Source organism: Branchiostoma floridae, chromosome 15, assembly GCF_000003815.2.
Source record: "Branchiostoma floridae strain S238N-H82 chromosome 15, Bfl_VNyyK, whole genome shotgun sequence".
NCBI lineage: Eukaryota > Metazoa > Chordata > Leptocardii > Amphioxiformes > Branchiostomatidae > Branchiostoma > Branchiostoma floridae.
In genome coordinates, this window is record NC_049993.1 from 9317742 (window position 1) to 9329405 (window position 11664).

General features: G+C 42.6%; 1 protein-coding gene across 2 annotated transcripts; it reads right to left on the reverse strand.

Annotated features, from left to right (window-relative positions):
- Positions 1-1131: 1131 nt before the first annotated feature.
- Positions 1132-5740, reverse strand: LOC118431435 (calmodulin-lysine N-methyltransferase-like). Of its 2 annotated transcripts, XM_035842668.1 has the most exons (6): positions 5094-5740; positions 4419-4492; positions 3942-3997; positions 3206-3407; positions 2643-2800; positions 1132-2269 (listed from the first exon to the last, which is right to left on the reverse strand). In XM_035842668.1, exons 1-6 carry the CDS (start codon positions 5147-5149, stop codon positions 2033-2035), a joined length of 783 nt encoding a protein of 260 aa, XP_035698561.1. In that variant the 5' UTR covers positions 5150-5740; the 3' UTR covers positions 1132-2032. The 2 variants fall into 2 exon arrangements, with proteins under 2 accessions (XP_035698561.1, XP_035698563.1); XM_035842670.1 differs by lacking the exon at positions 3942-3997 and having other exon boundaries at positions 5094-5736.
- Between the last annotated feature and the right edge of the window lie 5924 nt (positions 5741-11664).

Here is an 11664-nt window from a genome sequence, read left to right on the forward strand (position 1 = left end):
GTTTCAAAATCGCCATATGCACTCTTTAGAAGTCAGATTTGCCTGCCAATGTGAGATTTCACCAACTAAACCTTAGGTAGGTGACTTTTGACAGCCTTTTCCCTACATCTTATGCATGCAACAGGTGCCTGCCAGCCATTGGAGGTCTGTACCCAAGTAAGTAGTAAGTCCCTCCTTGACTTCCTGTCTCCAAAGAGTTGTAGTGGGTACTGTTTTTATTTACTAGTTTATAGTTCCTCACCTCCAAAATACCATCAATAAAAAGCCAAGATTCTTCAGTTTCTACAGATACATGCAAGTTTGGCCTAGTGCCAACCGAGTAATTGATTGCAATGACAGAGATATTTACGCACTGGGTAAGCACGTAGCCACTCGATGTCATACAGTTCACTCATATCTCGCCAGGCGGCGTTACCTAAAGCTCTGCATTACACATGTACGCGTTTGCGTGCATGATCAGTAAGTAAGTAATGGGGACAAGGTCAATAAAACCTGATATACACGGCAGTCATCAATCTGCAGCATATCCAGACGGGTCGCCGGGGTCATGGGAAAGGTTTGCCCAGCTTATATCTAACGATGCATGTCGGGGGGAATGTACGGTGGGTGTAAATTCAAGCCAGCGATAGTTCAAGTCAATGTTGCCGTTCTTGTCATTTCAAGTCAATGTCATCATCCATTGATTAGATAATGATGATGATGTTGATGTCGTCTCCCTAGAATTGTTATTGGGTGGGCCGACTACTCTCTCTTCACAGCCAGGGGCTGAATGGTGAGGAGCTTACAATAGGCGGGGTTAAATCGCAAGGGTCTGCCATTCGGCGCCACTAATACGACAGCAATTACCCAAGGTGCTGCCAATGGACTGCAGGATAGAACGTGTCACTACGCTTTTGGTTAAGGGTTGCTTGGTTGATTTGTGTGTTTGTTTGGTCTCTCTGTATATAGCATTTGTTTTTTTTTACATTTCATTTCATGATCAAAGCACATTCCAAGCTTTTTGTATTGTACATATAGCGTCTGCAATTGAAAACACAGTTGGCGAGACCCTAGGTCCCAGGCAACATGCTTTCTTGGAGGGTCTATTTACTTGTCCTAGAATATCTGAAATAACACAGCCGTTGACAGAAGTTGGAAATAGGTGAACATTTGTATTTACAAAAGCGATCCACTCACATGTTTCACTTGACATGATCCCGGTATGAAATGTAATATTTACAAGCCCAAAATTTTGAATCTGTCTCACAGATTATAAATCTGCTTCACGATATCAAAGAAGCCAAAGACAGTTATAACTCCGACTCAACCTTCCACTAAATCAATAAAGGAGTACTTCAAAACTATTATTTCAGCTCTTTCAATAGAAAGCAATATACTTGTAGTATAAGATACAATGCAGGTCATGTTACTAAGACCCTACATTGAAACCGTACAGACTACAACTCCGTATTTATAGTCCGCAAAAACCATTGACACAGGCTGCACATTATACTGCTTCCGCTGGGTGTCACTTCCAGCGAACCTTCCTTTACGCCCTGCCAAACTGCAAGGAAATCAATCTGACAACGATTCTGTGCTCGAATGCTCGAAATGAATTCGGCAGTTATACGCCCCAAGTTCTCTCGATCAAACCGCGATCTTGTGAGATCGTCCGATGCCCCCGGGCCCAGTCGCATGTGATGGAGCAGATTTTCAGGTAAAAACATACGCCCTCTGGCGATTTTAAAATTTGCCGACCTGATCTTGCGATTAGCAAATATGACCGAAAGGTGCACTCTTACTGCACTTGCGTGAAGCTTGCGTCACTGCGGGGTTCAAAAGATACTCAGCGAATTTCAGAGATAAAGAACTTACTTTTTCTGTGTATTTGTCGTCCTCTTAGTCATACTTTTACGTATTACGCAATATCTAAATTAGAAAAAGATCTGAGAAAATAACAAAACAGTGAAGCAGTGAGCCCCCGCAGTGACGCAAGCTTGACACAAGTGCAGTGAGAGTGCACCTTAAGCTCATCAACTGTGTGGCAAGGCCTTTACGAGGACGGATCAGCCCTGATGGACGACTTCAGGGTGAATCTGAAGACCTGCATCCTCTGCAGCAGAGGGTGCCTGGGGTCCGCCGCCGTGGCTCGCGACATCTCAGCACAGCCCGGGATGGACTGCAGTGGGATGTCCGTGCACTTGAACCCACACTTGGACCCCGCCTTCCGCACCTTGTAGTGCGGCACGTAGCTTCTGTTCGTGTGAGAAACCAACAGCTGGGCCGAGGGCTGGAAGAAGAAACAGAAGTGTAAATTTAAAAGAGTGTAATATAAAACGTTTACATGAATATAGTTATTTACGTTTTGCGTTTGGTACGGCATCTGTAAGCAGCGACTCCTATAGCTGCAGTACAATGTGAACCAGTCAGAATTGCCCCGAGAAAGGTGAAAGACGGTCACCAAAACGTCGATGGAAATAAAACAGCGGTTGTACAAAAATAATATTTTATTCGGTGACTAACAAACATGATGAAACTATTCACCGTTGGTTACGACTTGTAATATCATAGGTTTGATATCGTTAGCACACACCGAAGAAATAAAGAAATGGAACTGGCAAAAATGACTAAGCTTTTATTTGAATTTTTCAGTAGTCGCCAACCTTGGATGACATCAGCTGCCTCGCTGTTGTGAAGAAGGGTTCCAGCGCCTCAGGACAGTACAGGACGTCCGTCGCCATGATGAGGTCAAAGGTCCCGACCTTGTCCCTGAACTCGGCCACGTTCTCACCCCATCTGAGGTACTCGCACGACGGGCGGCCTTCAACGGGACACAAAGCAACTGTTAGTTTCCTTCCTATTATAGACATTGACACATCACTGCATTCTCCTCGAGCTCAGCTAAGGCACATTTAAAGGTGTACTGGTATCGAACGCCATACGCCTAGAACTAAAGATAGTCATTCAATTAACAAGACTCGTGCTTAAAATGTTTTAAAATACATTATTTAATTAACACATATAAATCTAGAAAATTCTGTACCCAGCTGTTCCGCAGGATAGTGTGGAGTGTGGCATTTTAAACGCTTTTATATTGCATTTACTTTTAGACACTAGCAATTCCTGGACAAACAAAAACACGATAGATAACGTTTGGTCAATAGTATGTATGCATTTCTTGCATATTCAGATCACCAAACGAAGCAGAAAGTGGTATCAAACAAACCGTCCTCTTTGAAGTTTGCTTCGATGTTCCTGCGGGTGAGTTCCAGGACGTGGTGCTCCCCGTCCGTCAGGACCACATCGGCGGGACGTCCGCAGGCCTTCGCCACCAGGAGCCCGGTCACCCCGGCCCCTGCCCCCAGCTCCAGCACCCCCTCACACTTCCGCAACACCTCCGGGTGGTTCAGGGCGTACAAAGCCAGCACCTGGGAAAGGTAAGGTCAACAGTTGGATGTAAATAAACACAGAAGAGTAGCTAAGTGAGCGACGCCCCCCTCCCACAGTTTTGTGGATCCAGCTGTTATTTATCCTGCTGTTGCCGAATCAGTTGAAAGATGTCCCGTTTCGTTTAAAGGGGTCTAATTACAAACCTACCACGTTAACGTTATATATAAAGCGTATATATATTTAATGAGAATACCTTTTGAAATACAATGACTTTCTGACTAAAGAAACAACAGAAAGGGAGACAATGAAATGATGACAAAAAGCTTGAAGTAAATGTTTAGAAATGAGAAAAAAATAATGCAGAAGGAATGGATGTTAGCACTATCTCCCATGTTGCTGTGTTGGACCGCCATCTTACATGTAGCTTATCTTAGCACGGTTCTAGTCTACACTATTGTTGTCTGCTCCGCCGCCCAGTCACGTGATGTGTCTGAAAAGGATAAGGTGCTTTACCGCCACTACTCAAACCAACATGCACTAGTTGTTGGTTCGGGCAGAGAGAGAGGGTTTACCTGCGCGGCCGGCCATACTCGCATGCCTGTGTTGTCCACCTCGTCCTCCTTCTTGGCTGAAAGTAATTATTTGCATGACACATCATCTCCTTGTTTGGCGGCACATTGTGACACAAAGTTAAGTGGTCGTAAAATATCACAGTAGTCATTAATGGTAATGTTCTTCTGCCAATAATTCAATGAGATTATCTTACTCTATGTGTGCCTTATATGTGTCAAATGCAAACACCACAGGACGGCCCCCTGCGTCTGTTGAAGCAGGAGGTATATATAAAGGGAAATGATGCTAAGATTAACAATAGGAAGACTTAATTCTATCAACTTATCTTATATCATCTATTATCGATAGGAGTAGCCACCAAAGAGTCTCTCTGTTCAGCTTGTTATCTTCAGATACGGTTGGAAAACAGGGAAGGATAGCGGGAAACATATCTCATGTTAACAAGAAAAGAAATTCGATGTCTATGTCTTACTCACCATCGAATGGTGCTTCGAAGATGACGACCCCGACCCTGTTGATACTAATCGTCTTTTCGCGGAACCAGGCTTTCCTGGATGACGAAAATACGCTTAGTTTATGAAAACTATCAACTAACAGTATACGTTTGGGTTATGATTATTGGGGTATTTTGAAGAAATCAAAATTTGCATTTTTCGTGTTTTGATGCACACACACACACCCATACACACACAAACACACACAAACACACACGTGTATACGTGTGTGTGTGTGTGTGCGCGCGCGCGCGTGTGTGTGTGTGTGTGTGTGTGCGTGTGTGTGTGTGTGTGTGTGTGATAGATATATTGAGAGGAAATGGAATTGACCTGGTGCCATTGCAGATCTTATTCATTGCAGCATGCGTTTTGGTTCTTGAATTCTTTGCTAAATTGTCTTGACAACGCTCTGGCATCCTCACCAACTGGCGAAACTCGAGCTCTCTCGCTCAAAGTTGCAACGCCTGCATAGCAGACATTTTGTTCGGATACATATAGCAAAGAAAAACAGGCGCGACAGCTATGTGATCCGACCGGGCTATCATGCTGACTCCTTTCGTGCCAAATTCTGCAAACGATTTCAATCTCACACTATCTCTCGTCTTCTATTCAAATCGTTAGAGTATTTTTACAAGAACATCAACATGTTTTTCCTACCTTTCTTTCCCCTCGCCAGCCTGGCCCTCCTCATTGTTCCCTTCGACCGGTTTCATCGTTTGTCCGTGCCGTTGCCGCGAGGTTCTCAGCTGACAGCGCCTGAAACAGACTGTTCCCCGAACACACGCAAGCCGGACTGTCGATTCCACCCCCCTAATATAGGGAAGACGTTAAATATAGCACCTGACAATTCATTAGCCGTGCTTACTGTAAGAGTGAGGGTGAGCTGCTGCTCAACAAAGTCATATCATGTGCTAGATGATGTCCCTTCCAGATGGGAGTTACGGGTCATCGAGAGGTGATCATAACATACCGAAAGCGTCCAGTCGGTATGCACAATTTGAGAACCAGGACATTTCGATCGCTTCGGATCATGCGTTTCCTGATTTACACTCAGCCCCTATTAAAAATGATGTGCAATTTGAAATTCAGCTCGTTTTAGTCGAGAGATGCGATCTACCTGCGATGCCAACGAGCTAGTGTGCAACTTGAGCGCCTCCTAGATCGCCAGATCTCCTCTGTTGCTGTTGTTTTGTATAGGGTAGATGACAACATGTCGCCAACTGAGGGGGAAAATGAAAGTGCCGGTAGAATGTGCGGAATGGCGCGTCACCGCGCGACCGTGCCTTCACGTTCAGGACTGTGTGAGGGGAGGCGAGGTCAACAGTTGCTAGATGTAGCAGCTTGGTGTGACCTCGCGAGTACATAGACGACTATCCTGGCCCAAGTGGGCAGCACATTTGGTGCTTTAACGACCCAACGGAGGCCAGGAGGCGCATAGCCACATGCATTTCCAAAGCGGGAGGAAGTATGTGGATCGGCTTGTATTAACGTTCCAGTATGGCTATAGCCGTCTGAATGTTCAGAATGACACTGCATCTGTTCAGTGTTTCACATATGGTGATCAACAGAAGTTCTATTGCGTATACCCTCTTTCCACCAAGACGGCGCTCTTGCCGAGCTCTCTCTCTGCGATCAAAAATTTGACACATCGCCAACAACTGGCATAGACATAAAAAAACGAAATCTTTTTACGCGTTGCGTGTTTTGTTGTCTTTTACATTTTGTATGATATACCCAGTATGAAGTCGAATGTTACGCACATTCGGTTTAGGCCGTTGTGAGAGCGCAGCGTGATCACCGTCTAGCGTAAAGGGACTTATAACCGTCGGAAAGTTGTCCACTGCATCAGCGTTTAACATATTGTGAGCAAGACCATGTCTTAGAGAATTTAGCAAATTTGCAACCGATGACAGAAAGAAAGGGACACTATTTTAGCAAAATATTTTCGTCAATGATGATCTTTGCTATTGATGATCAGATTAGGTATAATTTTATGCGAAGTAAATTAGACGAAAACGTCGTCGCCTATGCTGACGACATCTCAATTTCGCTACAAGTTGAGCTATAGCGTGCATCTGCCTACTCCTGTATGATGTCATCAACTGTTATTTTCTGGTGCCCTATTCGTGAGGGTCACAAAAAATCATCAGCTTCTACTTAAACGACCATATTTCAACATTTGACCACGTTTCAACGTATGACCACTTATATAAACATTGCAAAGCACCTCTTAATAAGAATGAACGCTGATCCGTATGGGTTTGCATTTGGAGGTAATCCTAAACAATAACGTGCTGATTGCTGTACATTCTTGTCTGATAGATATTGCTATTTGCGAAACAATTCTTTTACTTGCATATATCAAATATCAACACACTCCCGAGTTTGAAGATGGCGTCTAACTGAAATCCCTCCTAAATATTGTATTATACACGATAAACCACATAAATATTAGCATCTTGCTCTATGACACTTCTTACTACTCGATCCCCATTGCCTCTGATAACCAATCCAGTTATGCACACGACAGCTGTTATATTTTGATGGGTGGATTTTATAGTACATACATCATTCCTGTATCATATCATCGCCATAGAGGGTCAACCTTGACCCCAATCTGACACATTGGGTCCTGATTTGACGATGGAATCTGTGTAGAACCTTACCCGTTGTCAGGGCGGCACGAGCAACTATTTAGCAAACCTGTATAAGACCTTGTCATGGCCAATTGGAAATCCACTAGACATAATGATGGATGTGATACTGATGAGGCTTTGGGGCTATGTCAGCGATCGCATCTTCTCAAGTAGAAACAACAGTTCCATGGTTCCATGCATGTACTTTTTTTATTTCATAGTTACTACGTAACGGCACGAAGGTTACTTCACGGTGTGACTCGAAGACAATTGTATGGTTACGGGTTATAATGCAACTGTAGCAGCATGTATTCTCATCAATTCAGAAGCTTCATATAATTGAGACCAGCTCAATTGCTCACTAATGAAGTCCTCATTAGTGAGCAATTGAGCTGGTCTAATAGGATAAGCAATTCACATCAACATCAATGTACAATATCCAAGTTTTCTTTCTCTGTTTTGATTGTGGACTCTGCATTCCTTCCCTTACCGCAATGGCACCCATTCACGCCCACATGCATTGTACTTTTATGCAATGTTTTTTCTTATAATGTGTAATCCGATATACATGACCCCAGCGGCCAACACTGTGTAGGGTCTGCGCAGAGATACGGCTGGCATTCCGAGCATTCACAACCGGTTAGTTTGATTTCCCGCCATTGCTCCAGCATTATCGAGTAGATTCATGAAGAAAACAGTTGATGGAACCGACGTGTTTAGGAGGTGATTTGCAAAGTCAAAGACGATCTGGAAGCTACCTTATTTCACTGTAGTCTCGTCATTACGGGCTGCGTATAGTACCTCACTCACGGGATTAAGTCAAGTCGGCTTCCTCAAACGTTTCTGACTTTTATGAGGAAAGATCTAGGAATAACACTTGACAGCATTGCACAATTATGATACGTTAAAAAGCAGTTACTCGAGCAAATGGACATGCATGATTTTGGAATTTTGATGATTGTGCAAAGAAGATGATGACAATAGGGGATAAAAACTGCTCTTCAACCAGCCTTCCTCAGTGTCACGGATAGTGGATGCTGTCTAAAACGTCAGCTGACCTTTCAAAATCATTTCCAGTTGCTTGAGTAACTGCTTTTAGGCGTATCTTATTACCTGTATGTATCACCATCATGGACACACTTATAATAGAAATATTGCCAATATCTCCATTGCCAAGTTTCTTTACATCCATAAAAAACAATTAGCAGGGACGACTTTCATTGAATTATGCACTGTGACAATATATCAATGATTGATATTCGTAGTTATTTTTCCAACTGTTACAAGTACCTAAACGGATTCCATATATAAAATAGTGTATATAGAAGTTTAGACACACGTTTTTGAAGTTCAACATACTTTCGCTAGAAGGCATGATACAGCTGCAGCAGGCTATGAACGTTCACAGTTGAAGAATGGTCGATCTACATTTTGTTACCACGACATCGTACGAATTTGATGTAGTCAGGTTTCCAAGCATACTGTGTTACAGTTAACCACTGACAAGATTTCGATACAGCCTTTTCAGTACTAGGGCAACTGAATACAACACATGCATGAATATCACAGGAACGCCGTCATATTGGTCGTACGATGATCATGCGACGATTTGACATATATATTGTGGCAGGCCTCCACTTGGACTGTGTGGTCTGTGTAGAACTTACTGATTTCTCGTACTTGGCAATGTACGGAGACAAGACCTCAGTAATATTGCAGCCCCAGAATGATGGTTTAAGATACAGATATAAGATTTATAGGATAAGTACACAACAAGGAGGTTTTTTTAACTTCATTGATAACCTCCTAGGCACTTCCCGAAGGAGAACAAACTTAAAGCAAAAGCGTTTCTCTACATACAAAAACACCATCAAAGTCCGAGGAGATGTTTCTTTATGCCAATACTCCCCTCCCCACAGACATCACCTATCACACCAAAACAAACCTGTGTTGTTGCTTGTCCAACCAGTCCCATTGTTTACTGTGCCGCACACGTCTGTAAGCTTAAGGTCAGCCTCTTGCCAAAGGGTTAATATGGCGGCCATAATCGTTGTTTTGAAGCATATTCGTTCATTCATCATTCATTCGTTCATTCATGTTAGACATGAAGTACTAATGTAAACTAGGTTGTTGGTAGGCTCAAAAGACGTTTGACAGTGAATATAGCTGTCTGGCAACAGATTGTCCCGTCTTCGTCTTTGTTATTTGACTGCGCCTCAGGGCAGACGTAGTGATCTCTCCAGAACGATTAGTGGTGATAAAGCAAAGCAAAGCGTAGGGATATTTTACTACAATTGAACTGCGTATCATATCTATTCTAAAGCAGATCTACGGGGGGGGGGGGGGGGCAAGAATATTAGAGCTATAAATTGCACTGTCAATCCCTAAAACATAAATTTAAGCCTTTCTGATGTCCTCTGTGGCAGAGTGCTACTTTACCACGCGTATGAATACTGTTCAATATACAATGTGATCAGGAGGAAGTAAAATTTTTAAAAGATGGCTGTGAATTTGCTTTTCTGGATTTTAGTTTGTCTGTTTGGCAGTTTTGCGGGTAGGTTCATACGATATATATAATTGATATGTGTGTTGCATATTTGAAACCGAATAGAAGAATGCATGACATGTGACAGAAGCTACTCTTATACTGTATGTATAAATTTAGGTACCTGATGCATTAAGATTTTATATCAAATTTTGTACTTGACGAAGTATACATGTGTGAATTCAGAATCAAACGCGAAATAAAACGTAGATCCATCATCGACGTAACATCTGTGATCAAGTCATTTGTCATCCTTTTTTTTGCAGTTTTGCGAGGTGGTGTTTATATTTGTCTTCTTATCTAAGTTTGTTTGACAGACTATCTCACATCCAACATGTTTTACATATAGTTTAGTTTTATGAACAAGGCTTACCTTATGTAGAAGGGCAGGTTACAATTGTGGAAGGGCATGATATCAAGGTCTACATGTTGCTATATTTTCAATGATATGGTATCAATCTGATTCGTACTAAAAGACTATGCATCTCAATCTGTATTTCAGAGGCAAACACGTCGCTGTCCTGGTTTGACTTTTACGACGAAAAAGCGCTTAACGGCCACAACGACGAGCGTATCGCATACATTAGCGTGGAGGAGTGCGCCAGACGGTGTTTAGTGGGAACCTCTACTGTTCCGTCTGGATCGTGTCGGTCGTTTGATTATGACAAAGGATTCGAAGGAGGTCGCTGTATCCTAAGTAGATCAAACAAGGACACACCCGGAGCAGTATTGTCTGATAGTAACCCACCGTCACGATTTGACTACTACCACAGAAGAGGTACTACATTCCTTTTCTAGCCATGAACTATCTGAGTGTTAGAACATGGCCACTACCCCTCAGCCAATGGGAGCCCTTCAATTACTGTGATTATAACCACATAGTGCAGAAAAAGTGTTGTACTATCCAAAAAGTGTGGGATTATGTAAAATTTGCATAAGATAATACCACACTTTTTGGATAGTACCACACTTTTTGGATAATCCAACACTTTTTCTGCACCACTGGTCGGATCACACACTGTGCTAATTGCCAAGGGGATTAGAGAGGAGTAAGACACAAAGACTCAATGTCATAAAAGTAACCAACAGTTTAATGCTTTCCATAGCTATAACAAAGAACCAGGTCTTCAGAAAATGACAAGGTTACTGCCGTCAAACTATACAAAACAGTTTGATTCTTTCTACCGAAACAGTACCCAACAGTCAATGATTTCTATCACTGGAAAACACAACAAGATCTTCAGAAAATAACAAAATCTGTGCAATATTTTACAGACAGTAACAGGCTCGACCATGCCGTCAAACTTACACACAGTTTGATTATTAAAACTGTAAACTACTGAAAACAGTGTCGCCATTCCAGAAAATAACATGGGTGCCAGGTACGTTAAACCAAGAAGGTTAAACTAAACAAAACAGTTTAACTCTCTCTACTGGAAAACAAGCTTGATTCATGTTCTCAGTGCTGGAAACAGTGGAAAGCATAACCGAAACAATAAACCAAAACAGAGTAACTCACAGTTCATGATCAGAAATCCCAGTTCAAATATGCTTGCCATGATGATGTAACGTTAGATTTTAGTCCGTTTGGCTGAATGATGGAAAGCTGTGACAACCCGCTTGACTCTCAAGGTCAAGATGTTCCTTATACCGGTCTGCAAAGTGGAGCCCCAGGCTAGTCGGTCAGTCCAGTCATTGAAAGTTCAAGTCAAAGCCGGTTAAAATTCAGTTTAGCCGTACCAGATCCTTCCCCGCCTGTGGCTGGGTGTAGACTGAAGTTTCACATGGAACAGACTAGATGGAGATGGCCACCCACCGCCATGCCATAAAACACCATGAACAGATTCCATTGATCAATAAATTCTCTATCCATGAGAGCAAGGAGGTCCCCTTTTCCACCTCCTTGATGAGAGGTAACTCTAACACACTTTGAATATAATGTGATATCCTGATTGATTCATCTTGAAAAATATCTTCGGGGTAGTGGCCATGTTCTAAAATAGATAGATGATGGGCGTGGCTTGATTATGCTATGCACGTTGGGCTG

Excerpts from the sequence above, each read along its gene's own strand:
- LOC118431435 (XM_035842668.1), bottom strand. The coding sequence starts at position 5,149 with ATGAAACCGGTCGAAGGGAACAATGAGGAGGGCCAGGCTGGCGAGGGG. Across the intron at positions 3,998-4,418 it reads CTTCGAAGCACCATTCGATG|CCAAGAAGGAGGACGAGGTG; the intron begins GTGAGTAAGACA and ends AATTACTTTCAG. Across the intron at positions 3,408-3,941 it reads GAGTATGGCCGGCCGCGCAG|GTGCTGGCTTTGTACGCCCT; the intron begins GTAAACCCTCTC and ends TACCTTTCCCAG.